This window comes from Xenopus laevis, chromosome 6S, assembly GCF_017654675.1.
Source record: "Xenopus laevis strain J_2021 chromosome 6S, Xenopus_laevis_v10.1, whole genome shotgun sequence".
NCBI lineage: Eukaryota > Metazoa > Chordata > Amphibia > Anura > Pipidae > Xenopus > Xenopus laevis.
In genome coordinates this window covers 92,231,753-92,256,356 of record NC_054382.1, presented here as the reverse complement: position 1 = coordinate 92,256,356, position 24,604 = coordinate 92,231,753, and the positions used below count along the sequence as shown (strand labels likewise).

General features: G+C 37.6%; 1 protein-coding gene across 1 annotated transcript; it reads right to left on the bottom strand.

Moving 5' to 3' along the window:
• Positions 1-8,948: 8,948 nt before the first annotated feature.
• Positions 8,949-23,555, bottom strand: tmem200c.S (transmembrane protein 200C S homeolog). Its single transcript, XM_018242254.2, has 2 exons — positions 22,985-23,555; positions 8,949-11,086 (listed from the first exon to the last, which is right to left on the bottom strand). The coding sequence occupies exon 2, from the start codon at positions 11,048-11,050 to the stop codon at positions 9,503-9,505; it is 1,548 nt and encodes a 515-aa protein (XP_018097743.1). The 5' UTR covers positions 11,051-11,086; positions 22,985-23,555; the 3' UTR covers positions 8,949-9,502.
• Positions 23,556-24,604: the final 1,049 nt, after the last annotated feature.

Sequence of the window (24,604 nt, the reverse complement as noted above, 5' to 3'; positions counted from 1 at the left end):
TATCAGACTTCCTGTTTTCATCTTAAACCTCCATGGCACGGCCTTGAGCATGCTCAGTTTGATCCCTGTTGTAATCTGAGCTATGAGTGAGCAGGGAGAGATTCAGGCAGGAAGTGAGGTCACACCAAGCCAATATGGCAGTTGCTATCCTAAACAAACAGAGAACACTTCAAGAGCTGTTTACTCAAGTATGGTAAAGCATTTTGCAGAATAAATATAGTGTTATAGCTTGCACTATTGTGGCTAAAATGCTTCAGTAGCTTTCCTTCTCCTTTAATGACCACTGTGGTTGTGGAACCTACTGCAGTAAAATATAGTTTATCATAGATGAAACTCAAAAAAAATCAACATTATCCATCCTAAACTACAACAAACCACTTTACAGGGAGGTGAATAGGTGCAGGTTTCTGCATGTTTAATACTCAAGTAATGATTTTAAATATGTTCTATATAGCAAATGGCTATCATATAAAGCATTTGGGACACAAGCTAACCATTCTAAAAGCACCTACAATTTAAATTCAGTAGTTCTAAGTTTTTTTTAAGAAAGTTCTTCACAAATGTGTGGGCTTCTACATACCAAAAATGTTTAATTCAAATACTTAAAGTGTTATGGATGAGTATAGGTTTATTCAGGTGGGCCAGGTACCGTATTAAGCATAATAATTCTGGCCTGCACTGTTCTAGTATATGCACTAATGTTTGTCAGAGAAAATAAAATATTGCTTTTCATCTTTTATCTTATATAATTAATTCTGTATTTACCTTATATATATATAATAAAAATCAGTTTATTTTATAATATCAAAGTAAGGATGCACCGAATTCTGGATTCGGTTTGGGATTCGGCCAGGATTCAGCCTTTTTCAGCAGGATTTGGAATCGGCTGAATCCTTCTGCCTGGCCAGGTGCAAATTAGGGGCAGGTAGGGAACTTTTTGTCACAAAACAAGGAAGTAAAACTTTTTCCCCTTACCACCCCTAATTTGCATATTCAAATTAGGATTCGGCTAATCTTTCACAAAGGATTTGGTGGGTTCGGCCGAATCCAAAACAGTGAACTCAGTGCATCCCTTATATCAAAATATCCATAATTAGAATGTACATCCACTTGTATACTAAGGCACCAATAGATGGAGCTCTTAAAAGGATTGCACTTTCAAAGAATACTGCAATAAAGAAAATCTTGTCACAGATGCCTTTATTGTTGCTTAAAACTCCTCTTTTATGTAGCTTGGACCTATGTTACATAGCAATTTTCAAGGTAGTCTAAAAGCTAAAGGTGAACTCTAACTGTACTCTATGTACTTCTGTTATTATACTCAAAATATGTGCCTGAGGCTTACACTAATGTACAATATCACAACACTCATTTACAATCATCAAATACATAAGGTCTTTAAAGGAAGATATTTCTGAATCAAAAGATAATTCAGTTTTAATAAGGTTTCAGCTGGCATGAAACAGATTTCCAATTTATTATGCTATAAGACAGGGGTGCCCAAAAGGTAGACAGCTTGGCTAAATCACCCTCCTACAGTATTTCATGCTTTTCATTTAGAATTTAAGGTTACATAAAAAATAGTTGTTTATTAAATATACCAATATAAATTCTCTCATAAATCAATACAATATATAAGTAATATTATGCTATTATGGAAGTAGATCATAATGGGACATCATCACCATTAGTAAAGTATGAGCACGTGTATTTCTAGGAACGTTCCCCGCACTGCCTCAGCTTAATAGTAGAATGCATCCAATCCTCCACGGGTACACCGCTATCCCGATATATACTTCAAAATTTCCAAGAATGAGGAGAGCACTCATAGATAGCAATTTATGCTGTGATGTGTTTATTCAGGCTTTACACGACATGTTTCGGATCCATGTTGATCCTTTATCAAGTGTAACTAATACAGAACAAATCAGGCTTATATAAGCCCTCCCAAAAAGTGATTAATTAGCCCACAGGCGTGTCATAAATTAGTACAAAACTAAAAGGCGACATTTAACTAATGAAACCATATTTGACATCAAGTGACTGAAAAATCCGTATTGTCCATAACATAGTGCTTAATATTTTTCAGTATTCGAAAAGTGCTGTAAAACAACATATAAAAATATTAAAGTCTATTTAAAAATATGCCACATACAATTAAAATATTTTAAAACACCAAATCTTGACAGGATGCTTTCATTTTTTGTCTAGTGATTACTAGTAAACTGATACTTTGCTTTCAAATTACATTGTATCTAAAATGTACTGCAACATAGTATTCAAATGTCACTAACTTACTATGGATCAAAACGTTACATTTAATCTGCTGACATATATTTGCACTAGTAGTTAACTCTTACCACATAGCTTTACTCATCTATGCTGATGAAAATTCAGGGCCTGCAAATTCAAAGAAGAAAGAAAGGTATGAAAAAATTATAAAAATGGTTTCAAACTCCAACTGTCATTTAGCCCATTAGGGGTTAATGTATTCAGCCTTCTAATCCACTTCCCTTCAGCTTGAAGTAATTTCTTCTGTCTGTCTCCACCTCTGATATCCATCCCAATCTCCTCTAGTACACACCATCTAAGTTGCATTGGGTTATGACTGCATTCAAAAAAATGTCTAGACACCTGCGTGTCTGTTTGTGTACCTGTTTTAAAGTTCCTAATATAACCTCTATGTTCCTGAATCCTCTTTTTTACTTCTCTTTTCGTTTGACCGACATACCCCATGCCACACGGGCATTTTAGCAAGTACACTACAAATGTAGAATTACATGTGGTGTGACATTTTATATTAATTTCATGTCCCTTTGTCGGATGATTAATCTTGTTGCCCTTAATTATTGAAGAGCAACAATTACATCCTAGACATGGGTATGTACCAAATCTTGGTTTACCATGAAATTTGGTCTTTTTGGGTCTGGTGTCTGAGGGACATAATAGATCTTTAAGGGTACGACCATGTTTGTAGCAAAAAAGAGGCAAATCTACAAACAGCCGACCATATTGTCGGTCTGATTGTATTAATGGCCAATATTTTCTAATCACCTTTTCAAGCCTGTCACTATTTTGACTATATGTGGACACGAATGTTATTCTCTGTTCAACTTTATTATTTTGTTTTGTAGTCAATAAGCTGTTGAGTTCAACTTCTGAGCACTCATGGGTAAATTTTATGGTATTGTGAGGCTAATTTGAGTCACAATACCATAAAATTTACCCATGAGTGCTCAGAAGTTGAACTCAACTTTTTGGATGTTACAATAACTATTAATAATGGTGTGATTCAAACTAGCCTCTATAGAAAATCAGTTGATAAAAACAATTTGTTACATGTTAAAAGCTTTCATAACCCCAAAGTGAAAAGAGCAATACCAAAGGGTCAATTTATGAGGGCAAAAAGGATTTCTTCAAATATAGAGGGATATGTGGAAGCCTCGAATACCTTGACTGGCCGCTTCCTGGAGAAGGGATATAGACCAGAATGTATAGAAAAGGCCATTAAGGAGGTTGAACCTATGTCAAGGGACAGCTTATTGACTACAAAACAAAATAATAAAGTTGAACAGAGAATAACATTCGTGTCCACATATAGTCAAAATAGTGACAGGCTTGAAAAGGTGATTAGAAAATATTGGCCATTAATACAATCAGACCGACAATATGGTCGGCTGTTTGTAGATTTGCCTCTTTTTTGCTACAAACATGGTCGTACCCTTAAAGATCTATTATGTCCCTCAGACACCAGACCCAAAAAGACCAAATTTCATGGTAAACCAAGATTTGGTACATACCCATGTCTAGGATGTAATTGTTGCTCTTCAATAATTAAGGGCAACAAGATTAATCATCCGACAAAGGGACATGAAATTAATATAAAATGTCACACCACATGTAATTCTACATTTGTAGTGTACTTGCTAAAATGCCCGTGTGGCATGGGGTATGTCGGTCAAACGAAAAGAGAAGTAAAAAAGAGGATTCAGGAACATAGAGGTTATATTAGGAACTTTAAAACAGGTACACAAACAGACACGCAGGTGTCTAGACATTTTTTTGAATGCAGTCATAACCCAATGCAACTTAGATGGTGTGTACTAGAGGAGATTGGGATGGATATCAGAGGTGGAGACAGACAGAAGAAATTACTTCAAGCTGAAGGGAAGTGGATTAGAAGGCTGAATACATTAACCCCTAATGGGCTAAATGACAGTTGGAGTTTGAAACCATTTTTATAATTTTTTCATACCTTTCTTTCTTCTTTGAATTTGCAGGCCCTGAATTTTCATCAGCATAGATGAGTAAAGCTATGTGGTAAGAGTTAACTACTAGTGCAAATATATGTCAGCAGATTAAATGTAACGTTTTGATCCATAGTAAGTTAGTGACATTTGAATACTATGTTGCAGTACATTTTAGATACAATGTAATTTGAAAGCAAAGTATCAGTTTACTAGTAATCACTAGACAAAAAATGAAAGCATCCTGTCAAGATTTGGTGTTTTAAAATATTTTAATTGTATGTGGCATATTTTTAAATAGACTTTAATATTTTTATATGTTGTTTTACAGCACTTTTCGAATACTGAAAAATATTAAGCACTATGTTATGGACAATACGGATTTTTCAGTCACTTGATGTCAAATATGGTTTCATTAGTTAAATGTCGCCTTTTAGTTTTGTACTAATTTATGACACGCCTGTGGGCTAATTAATCACTTTTTGGGAGGGCTTATATAAGCCTGATTTGTTCTGTATTAGTTACACTTGATAAAGGATCAACATGGATCCGAAACATGTCGTGTAAAGCCTGAATAAACACATCACAGCATAAATTGCTATCTATGAGTGCTCTCCTCATTCTTGGAAATTTTAAAGTATGAGCACTCCTGCTATAAGATATAGCTTGACTTAGGCGGTGGCATTTGAAACAGTCGTGCAATATAACTGTATATTATGGCAGTATTTAGCAAGGGATACCACTTGCCTAAAAAGACCACTTTGGCCTATTCTGTCTTAAAGGTACTTTTTCATTTTGGCAGAGTAATTGTAGTTTGAATCAAATGCTCATGTGCCAAGATCTAACTAAAAAATACTTTAGTTGCTCAGGCAAGCATATGCAAAACTATCTGCGTCAGATACAGGTTACAAATATGCAGACACTTTGGTTTTAAAGATAACTAAAGCAAAAAAAAAAAAATAGATTAGAATTGCTACATCGTATGTTTTGAGTTTCTGTTTCTCCACAACAGCCCTATAGAAGTGTCTGTGTTCTCGATGATGACAACATTAACTCCTGATCTTTTTTTTCTGAATTCTGTGAGCTGCGATCAGTCATACATTCTGAATCATGTTAGAGAAACCAACTGAATTCAAACAGATTATTATTTTTTCTTGTATCATCAGATAAATCATCCATACATAAGTATAAAGTGAGTTTACATCTCACTTTATATTAGGGATGCACCAAATCCACTATTTTGGATTCAGCCGAACCCCCGAATCCTTTGCGTAAGATTCGGCAGAATACCGAAGGGATGGGAAGGGGTAAACATTTTTTACTTCCTTGTTTTGTGACATAAAGTCACACAATTTTCCTCCCCGCCCCTAATTTGCATATGCAAATTGGGATTCGGTTCGGCCAGGCAGAAGGAATGGGCCGAATCCCGGACCGAATCCTGGATTCGGTGCATCTCTACTTTATACTGATGTATGGATGATTTGACATGACCCCCTAAGCTGAGCTTCTCAACAGCCCAGAGCATACTGAATATGTGCAGTGCTACTGACACTCAAAGATGGCCTACAAGAATCAGAGGATGGGGAGCTCCTGTGTACAACTTAGGAGGTATGGATTATTATTAGGGCAGCTGAACCTCCGGGCTGGTACAGAAAGTCTATAAAATGCTGCATTTCTAGCCATATTATTTTTAAGGCTTTAGTTCAGTTACGGTGGACAAACATCACAAAATAGCATTGGACAAACATCAGAAAATAGCATTACATTACTTCTTATAATTGTCATTCACAGAGTGACATCCTAGAAAATGGACAGACTGGACAGTTGTAGTTAAATAACAGCTAGGTTCCTCAGGTTCACAAACATATTCTGGAACTATAAAAATGAGTTCTAGCTACTGTATATTCAACTCACTGCCGAACTAAAGAGAAATAAAAAGATTTATTCAAAATGCAGATATTAAAGTGCATTCTAAATTATGGAATTGTATCAGCTGCTGAGATCTACTCTAAAGCACCAGGTCCAGGATGTTAAGAGCTCTCTTTCATTACTAGCATGGTTATTGATGGTAACTATTACAGTACCTTTAACAATTAAATATAAATTAAATTAAATATAAATAATTATAGCTCTCCCTTGCTGGACAATATTATTATTACTGCATGCCATATGCATTCTCTGTATTGCCTTTGGTATTTTATTACTTAACATGCAACGTTTCAATTCTAGGCCCTGGCCTCCGTTATTTAGCCATGAAGGTGCTCAAACCAAGGCATAACTGTAACAGGTTGTGATGGACATTTGTTCGAAAGAAAAATACACAGTTTGAAAAAGATTGTGGTTTGTTATCAAATGTACAAAATGGAATTAAAGAGCACAATAACAATTAAAGAATGCTATTTAATATTATATATTATAGCAGCAAAATACTAAATAGTTAACAATTAAAAAACTGTAAAGGCCTAAAGCTTAATTAAAAAAGTGTAAAGACCTAAAGCTCAAAATATAATTAGGCTAGAAATGCTACGACTTGTATCAGTCCAAGGCCACCTGAGCCCTCTGACAGTGAAGATCTGTGTCACCAGGCTAAGGGTTTGAATCTCATACAGTATATATATATATATATATATATATATATATATATATATATATATATATATATATATATATATATATATATATATATTTATTTTGCCAGAACTTAACTGTTTTTACATTGTGGGGGGGGGGGGGGGTATTTATTAAAACTCAATTTTTAAAAAACTTTTATTAAAAAATTCAATCAAACTCCCAACAACAAATTCCTTTAATTTAATAAGACATCTGAATGAAGTAAGAATATGAAAAGTCGTGACAAAATTATGCGACAATCCAAATAGTGCTACTTTTTAAAATTATAAAAATATGTACAGAGAATGGGACTTAACCTCCAACCACAAACCTACAGGTGCTCCAATTTTACAAATAATCAAAATATAATATTTGATTATTTGTAATATCGGAGCACCTGTAGGTTTGTGGTTGGAGGTTAAGTCCCATTCTCTGTACATATTTTTACAATTGGTTTGGTTGTCGACACTTGAATCCACATAGCCCACGGACTTAACCACCTTGGATATACCTTGCTTGAACAAAATTGGTACTATTTAAACACTTTTTAAAATTAGTCACTCAGAAACCGCAAGTTTTTTAGATTGTTGTACAAAAACCAGCATCAAAATGCCCAAAACCTTGAAAATTGTGAAGACAAAAAAACCATCTTCCAACTGTAAAAGGGACATCAGCCATTGACTTCTACATGACTTTGAAAGGTTTTAGCTGGAGTATTTTCTGATTTGTCACAGTTTTGTCTCATAATCCAGAAAAATTTTCCAGAAAGATTTTTTGCGACAAAAAGCCAGAGAAAAAAAATCGACCTTTAATAAATGTGCCCCTAGATGTTAAAAATTCCTGCCTCCCACCGTTCGAGATTGTATTGTATTGAAGACTTTTACTTATGTGCAGTAAGAACCCCAGACTTTTACTTTTGTTTAATATAATGGTTCTTGTCAGAGTCAAAATGTGGTAAAAACGCTGCCCTAATTACATTTTGCACTACCAAAAAAGTGAACTTCTATGTTGACTCTAATGATGGCCATATTGATGGGAAGCCACTGTTCCTGACCGGAACACTGTAGAATATAACAATGTTATGAGCAGTCTTTTTATGGTTAATTACTCAAATCATAACAACTTCACATAATTACAGAGGCTGCATTTTAAGCCTTTAGTCCTCCTTTGGCAGAACTTAGTCCTCCTTTGGCAGAACTGATAAGCACCCAATCAACTGTATATATCAACATGGGATGTATTATCCAGAATTTTGTCTATCCATAATATTGCAAACCATGCCTTAAGGCTAATAAAAATTCTCACAAAGAATCAATAGGATTAATATCAACATGGATTCATTCTAAATTGGTTAACATTAAATGCAAGGCTTTATAATAACAGAAAAAAGGAAAAACTGTCAACTTTTAGTTTAAATAAGACAATATATGCCAATGCTGCATTTCCAATCTGTCTGGAAAATATATGCCATAACTATATTTCTGGTTTCCCTTTGCAATTCTACAGATAATGTATTTAAAGCAGAACCCATCAGTTGAGTAGTCTGCATTTACCAACCCCCTTCAATTGACTCGCTTCTAAGAATAAACCATCCTAAAGCCTGTTATATTCCCAGCTGGGTTGTTAAAAGAGGCAAAATTATAATTGAAACATGTATTTTATATAATGCACTGTAGTACAAGGCATTCCAGCTAGGAAAGAAGGTAAAACAAATGGGATATTTGTTTCAATAATGAGGTTGCACTTTGATGAAAATAATTACTTCTGCTAAGAACAGTGTTAATATATACTCTGAGTCTGTAAATAAAAGTTTTCTTTATCTATTCTTGAGAAATATTAAAATATATATTCTATCATGCAATGTACTTGTTTTCCATTCCTATAAAATCAAGTCTATTGTAACCAGCAATAGCTTACTCATCAATGCAATATTCTGCTGTTGTAAGCAACATAATGTGCATGCTGTTATTAAATAATACTACACAATATTAAGTATCCTTTTTAATAAATGGCACAAAAGCTAGATCTTTTGCTTAAATTGTTTCATCCTTAAAACCTGATCATTTGGAAGTAATGTCTTTAATTATAAGCCTTTCTTGCAAAACCTTTATTTATTAATGCTATTTCACTAATGTCCATAACACTCAAATACATGGTTTTACAGTAGTTTCTAATCGTTTTAAAAGAATTCTCATTCAGTTTATATAGTTGCAAGGCAGTCTTGCTGACTTCATGTTTGGAAAGCTAAACCAAAGAGCCATAACAAAGCAATTACTGACATGCCATCAGCAGAGAAAATTTACCGAAGCTCAGAATAAAAGTACACAGTATTGTCAAAATAATCTATCATACCATTTTGAAATGTTAGGACCTGTGTTAACTATCAGCTTGGTTTTTATTGTTTGGTTAGACATATACATACATCAAAAATAAGTTGCTAAAGTGACTCTTTCTTTGTTACATACCAATACCATGCCGGTTGTTCAACCTGTGTAGACCTTTGGATATTGGCAATTTGAAAATAAGAACATAAGGTGAAAGACTGAATAATTTACTGCACTCATTTCCCTTTTGCCTTATATGCGTGTAACATCTAAATCATTTTCAAGTTAACATGAGATCTGGAGACCATCAACAGTTTTGTATTATAGGTATACTGCCTCTGAAGCATTTCTGGTCTCTTCCAAGGAATCATTTGTACCTGTGTCCTTTTGGATTGTTTCACAGTCTTGAGTTTTATTGTTTGCAGTTTCTATAGACTCAAAGGAGGTTCCTGCCTCCTCAAGGTGAAAATAGCCCTTATTGCTGGATTGGTCTGATTCTGAACTCTGAGAATTTCTTCTCATTAATGATGCCATGGGGAGAGAATCATTAAGAACCACTGGTTTTGTTTTGCCACATGGAGAAGCTTTTACCAGAAAGCTGCAGTCTAGGTCTGTGCTACTTAGAGACTGGCTACCCAAATCTGACAGAAGCCCAGGTGACATAGGTCTTCTGAAGTCAGGTAGACAGCTTGTGCTCTGCCGTCTCAACAGTAATTTCTTATTGTTCTTGGGGATGTCGCAGTTCAAGTCTGCATGGCTAAGGTTGGTCAAACTCAACTGAATTTCCTCTTTACCTAAGTCTTTGTCACATTTATTCTCTAATGATTCATCACCTTTCTTTTCCATAAGGCATCTATCTATTTTGACAACAGGCAGTGTAAATGCACTAAGGGAAGAACCAACAATTGAGCAAGTGCTGCTCCTACTCCATCCTTTCTCTGGTGATAATGAGACGGGATCCTTTGCCCCTTCTCTACCTGAAACTCTGTCAAATGGCAAAGCAGATGCTGAGCGCTCTCTGTAAATACTATATACTGCATCATCCAAATTTGGTGGCTCCAGTGTCTGACGACATGCCTTAGGGGATGATGTCCTTGTTTCTCTTAGATCTGGAGGTGAGAAAGTAATGGAACCTCCAAGAGCAGAGTTCCAGGAACTCTTAGCTAGCATGGCAGCCCCAAAGGTTTCCCCACTTTTGATGTCTATGCTCCGAGACTGAACATAGTTCACAAAACCATTCAAAGGTGTTCCATCTTTGCATTTTAACCCATGAACATCAATCACTGTAGAATAGAGGTCTCTTAAATTGATGACCTTAGTTTTCTTGTCTCTGTTTTCATGAAGAACAGCATTTGCACATATAAAAAGAAATATTCCAATACCCATTATTAGAGGACCAAACACTTTAAGATTATCTGAATGTAAATATCCAGAAAACAGGCCAGCAAAGAAACCAGGTGAATTATGTTGCTGTAGACTTCTGGTAATGTTATGGTCACTTGCTTTAAATGTGTCCTTATTGTATCCATTACTGCTTTGATGGCTTTGGGACTGATTTTTGTTTGCAATATTATCTGTATCATCTGAAGCATATTTGGCTTGATTTGACCCTATACCTCCATTATAAACAGAGTTACTTTTTGGCCAGTAACCCATAACAGCCATAGCAATCCCAACTAGAAGAACTAAAATTCCACAAAGAGCAATTAATCCAGAGACAGAGCAAAGCTTAAGTTTGCCTTTCACTACAACCACATCGCTCTTGCGTTTATTTTTTGCTTTCCGATTCCGTTTTGGAGCTTGAGTTTTTTGTCTGAGAGGGTCTTGTTTTCGAGCAGAGATCCTTAAAAGACCTCCTGTGGCAATCATGCTGACCTCACAATTCTCTGTAAGTTACTCCAGCTCCTAAAGAAAAAAAACATATAGAAAAACTGTGAATATTTGAAAAAGAAAGTATTCCTACATAGTTTTTTTGTACAATCTCATGAAAGACATCAAATCAAACAAAACACATTCATGGTAATTTTCTGCTTGATAATTTGTGACGGCCTCTAAGCTTAGCTTCTCAACAGCTGCTCAGAGCCCACTGAGCATGTGAGTGTTGCAGACACTTTCCAAGATGGTGACCCCGTGTGACAAGTTTTAAATCCTGGATCATTGCTGCTATTGACAAGCTGAAACTGTAGTCTGGCGCAAAAAGTTCAGTATATAAAATATGAAATTTTTAGCCATATTCATTTTTTGGGTTTAGTTCTTCTTTAAGATCCCAATGCCCTGCACTCTTCACTTAAAGGAACAGTAACGCCAAAATAATGATAGTGTCTCTTCAATCTCCCACAGAATGTGGTCCCAGCACTGACTGACAGGCTGAAATCTGTAGCTGTAGCAGCCAAACTCCTCCACTCCCACCCTCTGTTCTATGTGTCCCAGCCCGCACATAGCTTATGCTGTGACTTATGCTGCTGCCTGATCATTCACTTATAACAACATACCTTAAAGGGGTTGTTCACCTTTAAATTAACTTTTAGTATGATATAGAGAGGGATATTCAGAGACAATTTGCAATTGTTTTTTATTTTTTTTATTATTTGCAGTTTTTGAGTTATTTCACTTTTTATTAAGCAGCTTTCCAGTTTGCAGATTTAGCAAATTACCCTAGCAACCATGCAGTGGTTACAATAAGCGACTGGAATACAAATAGCAGAGGCCCTGAATGGAAAGATGAGTAATAAAAGGTAGCAATTACAATATGTAGCCTTACAGAGCATTTGTTTTTAGATGGGGACAGTGACCCCAATTTGGAAACTAAGTTAGAAGAAAAAGACATGCCAAAATTTAGGGGCAGATTTATCAAGGGTCGAATTTCGAGGGTTAATAAACCCTCGAATTCGACCCTTGAAGTTCGAATTCGAATGATTTTAGCGCAAATACTTTGATCGATCAAATAAAAATCGTTTGATCGAACGTCAAAATCCTTCGAATCGATTGAACTATTTTTATTTGATCAAAAAAATCTTAGAAAATTGCTGGGGAAGCTCCCCATAGGCTAACATTGAACCTCGGTAGGTTAAAACTACCGAAGTATGTAGTCAAAGTATTTATTAAAGAGTCAGTACTTCGACTATCGAATGGTCAAATAGTTGAACGATTTTTAATTCAAATCGTTCGAGTCGTAGTCGAAGGTCGGAGTAGCCTATTCGATGGTCGAAGTACCCAAAAAAATACTTGGAAATTCAAAGTTTTTTTCATTCGAATCCTTCTAGTAAATGTGCCCCTTAATGTAAAGGTGAACCACCCTTTAAATGTTCAACATAAAGCAATAGATGTGAAGGTTAATACAAACTTTAATAGTAATGTAATAGTAATATTTTCTTTTATTTAAAGTACAACAGTATTGTCCTGTGTTCCACAGCAAATAGGCATTTTTCACAAATGTACATGCCCAGCTGGACATAATCTATAGTCCATAATACATTGTTATACACTATGCAACTCTCTGCCTCTATTACATTATAAAAGTTATACAAACAGTGTACATTAGTATTTATTGTTATGATATTACATAACAGCAGCTGTAGGTTTGTTTCCTTCAGGTGCAGGTAGTTGCAAGGAGATAAATGCAGCAGTTCTGGGATAATGTATGATTAATTGCAGGGTGTTGTAAGGTAAAATGCAGCTGTTGTGGAACAGTTTATGGTCAGGCACAGGGGGTTGCAAGGAAATAAATGCAGCAGTTCTGGGATAATTTATTTTTAATTGCAGGGAGTTGCGAGGGAATAAATGCAGCTGTTCTGGGATTATTTATGACCAGGTGCTGGGAGTTGCAAGGTAAAATTCAGCTGTTGTGAAACAGTTTATGGTCAGGCACAGGGAGTTGCAAGGGAATAAATGCAGCTGTTATAGAACAATTTATGTTCAGGTTCACAGAGTTGCAAGGTAAAAATGCAGCTGTTATGGAACAATTTATGTTTATGTGCAGGGAGTTGCAAGGGAATAAATGTAGCTGATGTTCTGGAATTGTATAACATAGCATAATACAAGGGGGGCAGTGGGAGCACTCCAGGCTAAAAAAAAATGTTCAAATACATCAATGCACATTCCCTGGTCCCGTCTCACAAGTAATTCAATATATACCACATTGCCCCCAGAAAAGAATAAAATACTTTTAGTAGCAGATTGTTTTATTTATACAGAAGTTTGCTTTTCTCCCCCCCCCCATTATTGCAGGGCAAGGGAGGGAGGAGTAGAGAGGAAAACGATCAGGGCAGAGAGGGTGTTAAATGAACAGGGCAGAGAGGGGGTGAAATGAACAGGCAGAGAGGGGGTGAAATGAACAGGGCAGATAGGGGGTTAAATGAACAGGCCAGAGAGGGGGTTAAATGAATAGTGCAGGGAAGCGAGGGGGGAAGGAACAGGACAGAGAGGGACAGAAAGAAGCAGTTCAGGGAAAAAACAAGCAGTAAGGGTTAAAAGATGACTGCAGGGAAGGACTGAGTGTGACATCACAAACATGCCCACTCCTCCCTCACTGGCTGCTGCTTTGCATTTTAGGCAGAAAGAGCTGGAGGCTGCAGAGTCAGATAGTGGAAAGTCTTGGACAGGAAGTTGCAAAGAGGGCAAGGCTGAGCACAGGTTTCACGTTTTTTAATCCAAAAGGTATTAAAATAAAAACTATTTCTTCTATTTTACATTATTTTACATGGTTTGATGCATTGTGAAATTTTATTCTATATGTCCCCTTTTAACATTATGGTTTTATTTTGTTTTTCTGCCTACCTTTTTCTCTTTTTTTGCTGATTCTTGGCTCTGTTTTGCTACCTTAAGGTTCTCTTTGCAATGCTGACAATTCTGTTTAGTCACAGCAGATGTGTTTTCTTCATATTATATCTCTTTATTAACCAAGGGCATGCTGGGAGTTGTATATCAAAGGCAGATTTCGAGTGTAAAGTCAGATGAATACCCTGTGCTTCCATACTAACAGGACCGCACATTGCTGCAATTAAATGTCAAAAGATTCAGATCTGAACCCCTGCTAACTCCTGTAAGCAGATCTGTGCTGAACAGACCAAAAGCCTGCTGTTTGTGCTGGCAGTCAGCATGAATGAATGTTGCCGATGAGAAGTTGATCTCTATGCAGTGAAGCTAAAGTGCTACCTTTTTCTTATAGCAATGAGCACTTTCCTCCCTTAGACACTAAAGCAGCACAGAGACTGGGGGCACTGCTCTTCTGCAGAGAAAAAAGCTGGAGCATGCACATGTAGGTTGACTAATGGGGGTGAGATTAAAAGCAAATGGGGGTACAGAAGAGAAACGGAGTGAACAGGATATAAAGATGAGAAAAAGGGGTTAAGTTTGAACAGAAAAGAGAAAAAATGGGGAAATTATGAGAAGTGTAAATGGGGGGGGCCCAAAGGTGAAAAATGTGTAAAGAGAAAAGAAGGAAAGGGTGGAGAACAGAAAATGAGTAGCCAAGAAAGCAGGGGTGGGGTTGAAAGAAGGAGACACAATGGGGATAGTGATATACAGCGATATTCTGAGACAATTTGCAATTGGTTTTATTTTTGTTTTAATTTGTGGTGTTTGAGTTATTTAGCTTTTTATTCAGAAGCTCACTGGTTTGCAATTTCAGCAATCTCATTGCTAGGGTCCAAATTACCCTAGCAACCATGCCCTGATTTGAATAAGAGGCTGGAATACGAATAGGAGAGCATCTGTATAGAAAGATGAGTAATAAACGTAGCAATAACAATATATATGTAGCCTTAGAGCACTTGGTTTTTAGATGGGATTAGTTCCCCCGATTTGAAAGCTGGAAAGAGTCAGGTGAAATAGTCACATGATTTAAAAACTATAAAAAATAATAATGAAGACTAAATGAAATGTTGCTTAGAATGAGCCATTTCTATACAACATATTAAAATTTGACATAAAGGTGAACTGCCCCTTTTTTCATAGCGCTTTACAGAGATTATACATCATCACCGTTAGTCCCTACCCCAGTGGAGTTTACAGTATATAGTCCCTTAATTCATACACAAAGGCTGTACTTTTATCACCTGTAAAAATATATGTACAGTCTCTTTAAGCTTTGTCATTAGTAAAGGACTTCTATGAGTATTACTATTAGGATTGCCATCTTTTCTGGGGCCGGAAAACAGGCAGGGGGCGGGGTAGATGATGTTGAAGGCTGGGCAGGGCCCAGTTACATCAGGGGCAGGGCTGTTGATATCGGGGGCACTGGTGACTTGGCGATCAGCGATTGGCTGATTACCATGCCATTATTTTCAATGGCCTGTCAGGATTTCCTAATTTGGAAATCCAGACAGGAAGGTTTCACCCGGACAACCCTTCCAAATTATGGACAGATGGCAACCCTAATTATTATTATCACTATCTCCTCTAGTCATAAGTGTATTTTCTCCACTGTACCATGTCCATCTAAAATATTTAATTTTCTTTGCAATATATATTAAAGGAGAAGGAAATGTAAAACTGGAATCAGGAAAAAAGGCAGGATGTGCAAGAGCATGTTTTGAAGCAAATACACAATATACATAGCATTAGTACATATGACAATTGTTTTTACTTTAGTGTGGCTGCCCATATGTCTGCATGTTTTGTTACATTGCACAAAAAACGTTATAGGCAAAAAAATAAACAAATACAAGCTGTTTGCATTAATATTACACAGAGAGGCCTTTTCCAATAGTAACAAGAGTGATTTCTGCCCTGTTCTTCCAGGCAGCTTCTGGCTGCTAAGGTTAGTGGAATAAATCCCAATTTAACGGAGATCAGGGCTGTGAATGGGCCATTGTAGGACATACACTTTTAATACCACTCCAGTGTTACTATGGCCTTGTGGTTGGGCATGCAAGTTTCTGTTTTGACTGGAAAGGTTCCCTTGCAGTACCTACATGTGTTCTGCACCATCCATTTTTCATTCTGCTTTAAAAGTCTCTCTTATAACCTGTGCTAGTCAAAAAAATGCATTTTCCTTTTAAGGACACACAGATTTTGTTGAGCATTCCATCTTTTTTTAGCTGTTTAAGTCTCTCTATCACATCGGCAAATGTATGGACAGCTCCATTAATATACTCTAACCAATTTATAGCTTCTCCACCCTGGCTGCAACCTCGCTGGTCCCCTTGCCTGGATCACAAACCCCCCATACCTTGATCTCTTACTTTGGGAATGTGATTGGCGGTAGGAGGAGGACAGGGGGCAGTATGCAAGGTTTCAGGCAGGAAGTGGGTCTGGGTCAGTGAAGCCCACCAGGTTTTTCCGCTGGCCCAGGCCAACCCTGAATTTAAGCAAATGCATTTACAGTTGCAAGTTACAACCTCCCTTGTCTTTAAACTGCATGTATAATGAATAAAGCAGCCACATGCTCAGAACCCTATCTTGTGCTAATAAATTTGTTTTCTATTAAAAAAAACAATGTTATAGTTATGCATTATGCATTCTTTCACACTTCACTCGGAACATTCACTGTGAGCTAAACTTGACATGTTCATAACTATAACCTTAAAGTGGACCTGTCACCTACACATAAAAAACTGCATAATGAAAGTCCTTTCCAAATTAAATATGGAACCCCCAAAAAATTTTTCATTAAAACATCCATACCTGTTCTAAAGGTGTTTAAATATCTAAACTGTCAATCAAATATCACCTGCCCCGCCTCTATGCCCGTGGCATAGAGGAGGGGCAGTCAATTACTTTCACTTTCCATTCAGCACTTCCTAGATGTCACTGCTCTCCTCACATTCCCCCTTCCCTCCTCAGGCTCTATAATTGTGTAGGGCACTGCACATGGACATCAGGTCCCCCATTCTGGTGCATACACAAGATTTTGGGGTGATGCACAATTTCCCTTAATAACCGTGTCCACAAAATGGCTGCTGCCTGCTTGCTGTGATTGTATAATTCCAAAACAGAAGGAAACAAAATTTAAATAATAAATACAGTGTAAGTAAAGTTTATTTTGCTCAACTAACATGATAGAAAAGAATTTGAAATTATTTCTTAGGGTGACAGGTCCCCTTTAATAAAGGTGTGATATTCCATGACAAGCATTAGTACCTTAATCATTAATAACTTTCCTAAGTTATGCACATAGCCTATATATAAACAATAAAAGAGTGAAAAAAATTAAGCTAAAATAGAAAAAAAGATTATGAAGCCATATGTTATCATCATAAACTGGACCCATCATGTTTTAAGTTCTCAGCATTTACAAAACTTTTAGCACCCACAATTATTTACTCATTTAAAATGTCTCCATGAAGTTGGGTCTTTCTACGAAGTTGGTATGTGTTTTTGATTGGATCAAAAGCAGGGGCTACAAGTTATAAGGAATGGTCTGATTGATGATAATATCTTCAACATAATACAAGTCAAATATCTGTCCATATAAATTGTAATTCCATCATCGAGGGATTAAATATATAAACGACAGAAAGAAATAGTTTACAGGTTCTCCCCTTGCTATTTGAATTTCTCCACGCTAACTCTATGTTGTAATATAAACTTGTGGTTTAGTGCATGTGGGAGATTTATACTCCATTAAGAGTTAGGATGTAAGGATAATACAGGAAACAACACTGAAATAAAACATTGTGTATGAACTAAATGGGAACTATTGCAAAAAACTAAAATTTAATATAAACTTCATCTCAAGGAAGTAAGAATTTAAATATAATCAATTTATAATGTTGTTCCTCTTCTAAAACATTCAAGTTATTCTTCACAATCCCTCTCTGCAGAAATCTGTCTGTCATCATTCTTTCTTCATGCAGAAGTTGGGGTCAGATTTTGATAGATCTAATACATCTTTTCAGGAGAGGGGAGCTCCCAGATGTATTAGAGTAACTCAAGTAACTGACTCCATCACAAACAAAATCTAACGTGTAGAGAGAGTATTTCTGGTAAATTTGGAAGAGTGCGTTCCAATACATATTCTAGTCAAAAGAAGCCCCAAAGAATTTTAGACCTAACTTTCAATCAAAATCAGACTCTAGCTCCTGCACGAGGAGAGACAGATTACTGAAAGGGAGATAGAGAAAAGTACCTTGAATGTTTTAGAAATGGGAAGACATTTTTAATTGATTATAACTGGATAGAATCTTATTTCCGTGAGATGAAGCTTGTATTAAATGTTAATTTCTGTGATAATTCCCCTTTTTGGCTATACACTGTATTTACAGTATTACTGGAATCTAGCAAGAGAGAGATATATATATAATACGCTGTTCCAATTTGAAAAGAAGTACATGGCCTAAAAAACCCAGTTTGAAGGTCAGTAAAGATGGATATTAATTTGCTGTGCTAGATATTTAGGAACTATTGCTGAATAACTGATACACTAATATCTTATAGCTTTACTTTTCTTGTGAGGTAAAGGTAGCCCTGACCAAACGTTGGGCCTTTAAATGAGGACTGAAAAAGTCTGACAACCACTGCTTTATGGTCTTGTATTTTATAATCTAAACCAGCTATTGTTAAAGTGCTACATTGTGGCAGTTCAGGTGGTAGGACAGTTTACTCCTGTACCTGTTCGGTCTAGTATTCCCTTTAATATGTGCCTATCCAAAATAATGTTTTAAATCCAAACAATATCTGTTTGGACTGCCTGTTAGGATCATGGAAGTAGAATTCACAGCTTGTTTGTATAAAATTAGGTTTCCTTTTCTCTCTATAGTTTTTTCATACAGAATACTAATGGGGGAATGTAATAAAAGTCGCAAAGAGCAAAACAATTTGCACAAATAAGAATAAAAATTCACATTTTGCAATGTAATATTCTTCCTTAAACTGTTATTGCATCACAAATTTTTATTGCTCATTGGCCACTTTTAAGAAGTGCTTGAAGGTGTCGTAATCTTTAGGTCTATAAATGGGCCATTACTGCTGTTTCCCCAACTGCTTTTCGTTGTAGAGCACTAAATTGCAGTGCTTTGGCACTCTATACTAAATTTTATTCTCTTCCACAGAGCAACAATCTTAATAAATATCCCCATCACTGCAGAACCTGTCCACCTCCATCCATCTACAGCTACAAAACCTCATGTCATACAGAAATATTAGTAGCTATTGCCTGTAAATGGCTAAAGAAATGTTTTAGGGATACACTAAACCAATAATTTCTGTATTCGGATGAATACTGAATCACCCACAAAAGTCCTAATTTGCATGTTCATGTTTTAGTTGTCCAGAGTTTTTAATTCACATGACCTTAAAGATTTGGATTCAGCCAATTACATAAAAGTGATAGTATAACAGGTATCAACAGGACTAGTCATCCATACAAACCAAACAGCAAGTAATACTTACTGGTAACATGTTTGAAAGGAAACATCTGGTTGGTTACTACTGGGGATGCTAAAATTTCAGCAACTTGATGACTGCAAATAAAACATCCCTAAAAATTGCATAAGATCATACCCATTCTAATACTTCTGTTTAATGAAAGTCACGCTTACTAGCTATGAACTATGCCTTTTTAAAAGTTTTAAAACTCATATAGTCTGTAACGAGAGTATGAAGCAGCTGCAAATGCTTCAGAGTATTATCAAAACTGTCATGCACAGTGAATGTCATTTTAATATAAATATAGACCAAAAAGGCCAAGTATGTGTCATTCCTGTTGTACAACAAGTGAGTATGACTGTGTATTTACACACCCATGCTTTGTCCCTGAACACATGAATCACACTTTCAGCGGATCTTTTTTTTTCCTCCTATAGCCTCAATATTTTCAGCACATGGTATTTGTTGCTATTTCTTCAAAAAGAAAACATTTGTGTGGATAAGCAAACAAAAAGATTACAGTATATGAAATTATAAAGGGAGTATTTTCCACTATAAGTCTATTGCAAAGCATCTGGTATCATGGGGTATGTCTGGACATCCTTATATATTACAGAATATATTACATTTGCTGTAAACACAACTGTATAATGTCAAAAGACAAATAGAATTATCCAAGGAGAGCTCTGATGTTCTATTAACAATTAGGTTGTGCCCTTGTTAGACACAAAACATTGCTTATCCTTCCTGTTGCTTTACAGCTTTGCCATATCAAATGAGGTTTAAAAAGGGGAATTTCGGCACAGAGAGAACAAGCTAATATGCTATAAACTACAGAAGGCTGCTTGTTTGTGTTTTCTACATTGGCTGAAACCCACTCCAAGCAAAGGAAATAAGTAGGAAAAAAATCAATAAAACACATCATTGTACCTCACAATGCATTTCAATTATCAGATCCTAAAACTAAAACACAAACCAATGCCCGGTCAAGTAAGCCACTTTACTTTTGATTCTTTCCTGTCTGTATTTTGTGCGTGAGCAGAGAAGACATTTTGAAGATTCCTATTACAAAAACAAAATGTAATTAATGCTGTTGGGGATTATAATGCATGTGGCATCATGAGAAATAATAAGCTTTAAATAATAGCTTTCACTAATGTTATCACTTAACCTAAACAATACAAAATATGATAGTGCTAAACTATTTTACTGCCATTTTAATGTCAGCTCAGCAGTGCTCAGCTGTAGGGTGGGGGGGTTATAATGTTCAAAATATAATCCAAGTTTTGGTGCTGTGTCTGCGTAGTCATGTAGTGAAAGCTAAAGGTGACAATTTTAACTGGATAGTGGAGCATCATGGGAGCATCGGCGCGTCTCCATTTATTGAACCACAGCAAGTGTAGTTAGATTATCCCTGTCTAATAGGAGCACTGATTGACGAATTTAGAAACTAATGGAACAAACAGAACTCTTGCTCTGGGGCTGAGACGCCATTCGCATTCAAATCATTACAAAAAAAAGAAAAAAAAGAACGAAGTCTGTTTGATTTTGGAAAGCGAGAGAGATCGTGCAGGATTAGGAAGAGTTTACAGTGTTTCCATTCCAAATCGATGCTTAATGAACTGCACTACTAGATCTTGTTCTGGGCACGGCACCAATACAAATGGTCCACTCGTAGCTGAAAGGCACAAACAGATGGCACCCCATTTTCCAAATCATTTCCCCATTGATATCAAAAGGAAATGCTCCTGGTCACTTAGCACTAAAGATATGTGAAGAAGTAAGTGATAAAGGGGATGTGTAAAGGATACAGATCATAATGTTGTAGTAAACAACCACCATTCTGATGCTCAGTGATAGTTCTACAGTTCTCATCCCTGCATGAATTGTGGCTAAACCAATCCATAGTTCAGTTGTGGGAACAACAGTGCCATTATAGCTCTATTATGGCTTGAGAGGTGTTTTTCTATGGATATCTGCTTCTGCCTCCAGCACAGATGAACATGCTCTTCTTTACTCCATTTTCAAGTTGTGACTCTCCGGTCTTTACGTAATATCTGGATTCTGCCTTCTTTCTTTTGATGGTGCTGTCTTCTTGGATTGATCCATTTTAATGAAGCATCTGAAAACAAAAAACTTGGCTTCTGGTATTATGCCACACACCCTGCTATGGTATGGTGCTCCTTATTGTGTTTTTGTCTCTATATCTCAGATCAACATGCACAATCGTTTCACTAATAAGGCAACTTGCACTTACTGTGGTATGATCATGGGGATTCCCGAAAGGTGCATTCATTAAAGTATTCAGATAACATGGATATGGGTTTGAAAGTAGCAGAGAGATGACAGTAAAATGGCAGTAAGGTTACAGACACTGGCACAGGGGTGGAAGGTGTAGGCAAGACAAAGGGCTTAGGTGGTTAATACTGGGGGGCCGGATAACAAAATAACAGAACAAGGTGCAAACAATTATGAGCAACAAAAGAGAATATCTAAATACTTAAAAATATCAAAGACAAATATGTATCACGACACTTGAAACATAATTTAAATGAGAAATACCATCCACATTTATATGAGTGGCATTATATACATCAGTATATCAGTCTCCCTGTTGTCTCTCCTACACTTGCAAAATCCATTGAGCTGTAGTCTCCTGTGACAACAATGAAATGACAGAATGGTGTCTCCGTGATATAAATGGGTCCAGGGTCAGCAGCCGATGCCAAGGACGAATATTAAAGTATAAAGCTTAAGAAAATGAATTTCCATAGGAAAAACTGTTTAAAAAAATGCCCAGTTCTGTGATAATCACTTTGTGCCAGAAACAGCCCAGTTTTCTCCTTTGGCGTTGAAGGGGTGCAAGGCAAATACCCAGTGCTAGCAAATTACAGAATGACTAATTTTAAAAAAATTATGTTTTAGCTTTGGTGTATAAGGAAAATTTGGGTGCAAAACAACACGAAAACCAAACAACACAAAATAGGCAATACAAAAAAAATAGTAATCACATTTTGTGTGCTCAACTATATATATGTTGGTTGTAAAACTTGTTTTTTAGCCTATAAAAAACACAAAAATAATAGTAATAAAAGAACTAAAGAAAGGAACATTATTATGGTTTGTAACCCTTTCACTGCCAGTTGGCCAGTGGAGCCTGGATCAGCAAGGTTAATGGTAACCCATTTGCAAGTCAATAACAAGTAGTTTTGAGCATGAAAGAGTAAGCGGATGAAGAGAACACACTGGAATTGATTTGTGGCAGTGTAGTAAGGGCAGGGCTGCGCTAATATTAGCGCTTATGTCCCCGGGCAGCACTGGCTATTCTAGCAGACAACAGATCTCATGGCTAGTGTGTGCCGCATCTTATTTGCCATTGCGGCCGTTTTGCTCCTCAATATGGCAGTAGACAAATAATGACAGCGCCAGAGGTTGGTTTTTTTTGGGGGGGGGAGGGTCGCGCAGAATGGAGTGAGTGAAGGGTCTGTGACTCACCGGGAAGACTGGAGCAAGTGGAAGGCGCCGGCCAACGCGAGCAGATCGGGAGCAACTTTGCCGGCCAAGAGAACATGTCGAGCAGCAGCAGCAGCAGCACGAATCACTCAGTTCTCCGGTGAGCTGATCCCTGAAGCCTCCCCCTAATCCTGCTCGTGGCGCCTCAGGCTCCAGCCAATCTCCCATTGTACTGTTTGTACTCGAGCAGAGTTATTACTCCGGCGCCTCATTGTATGTGCCAGGGCTGTGCTTTCTCTCCTCCCAGTCCCGCACCCACAAACATGTCACGCTCGGTGCCCGCTCGGTCCCCCATGGAGAGCAGCGCCCGTGTCTCTCCTTCTGCGCAGTTCTGTGATGAGGCGGATGAGCGGCATCCCTGTGTGTGCGCTGGCGCTGTTGCTTGGATACCGACAAATGAAAGCGAGCTGGGGGCAGCCACTGCGATACCTTTTTGGAGGAGGTGATTGAGTGCGAGGCCGCACCTCCCCGTGTTACCTCCCCTCCTCTCCTCTCCCTGCACATTAAGCTCTACGGCCTTCACTCTGTATTCTGCTTTGACTCCATGCGGAGCTGTTAGGGACAGGTACAGGAGAAAGGCCATTTGCTCTGGCTCCCCAGCTACAGAGAGAGAGAGAGAGAGAGAGGCTGTTGATGAAACAAGAAAAGATGTATTCTAATTTACTACAATTAGAGCATCTACTCCAGGGATGTCCTTCAGTTATTAGTGAATGCTAGGGATGCACCCAATCCTTGGTGAAAGATTCTGGCGAATACCAATCCGAATCCTAATTTGCAAATGCAAATGGGTAGGAAAGAAAAAAGTGGAAAAAATTCTTCTTTTGTGACGAAAAGTCACGTGATTTCCCTACCCGCCTATAATTTACATATGCAAATTAGGATTCGGTTCGGCCAGGCACTAGGATTCGGCCGAATCCGACCTGCTTAAAAAAGCCCGAATCCTGAACCAAATGCTGGATTCAGTGCATCTGGGGTCGGACTGGGCCGGAGGGACACCGGGAAAAAACACGGTGGGCCCCGGGTCTGTAGAGCCCTGCCAGCCCAGACCCGCTCCCTGCACTTCCACCTTAGCTGCAGGATCCACTATGCACAGGGGGTTGCCAGCCTATAGCCGCTTCTGCACTTCCTCCTGTATGCATGCGCGGGGGGAGGGGGCGCCAGCCCAGAACCGTTTACTGCAGTTTCCACTTGCCTCCTGGACCCTGGTCACATCGCAAAAGTTATGTACGCGCGCACACGCATGCACAGGCGTGGAGATGGGTGGTTTCTCGGCCGATAGGACTTTGCGGCTGGGGGGCCCAGGGGATGGTGTGGCGGGGCCCCTGAGGCTGTGGCCCAGTGGGCCCTGCACCCCCCAGTCTGATGCTGGGTGCATCCCTAATGAATGCAACTCCCAGAACCCCAGCAGCAGGTAATACATTATAATATGGAACTGCCTCTAACATCACCCACACATACTGTAGTGTAAAATCCAGGAAAATGTAGAATCAGGGAAATGTATAATGCAATATATATAGGTGGGACCACAAAACAACAATGAAAAATGAAGGAAAACTTAAAATCAGGGGATGTAAAATGAGGGGTTCTACTGTATTTACAGCC

Excerpts from the sequence above, each read along its gene's own strand:
- tmem200c.S (XM_018242254.2), bottom strand. The coding sequence starts at position 11,050 with ATGATTGCCACAGGAGGTCTTTTAAGGATCTCTGCTCGAAAACAAGAC.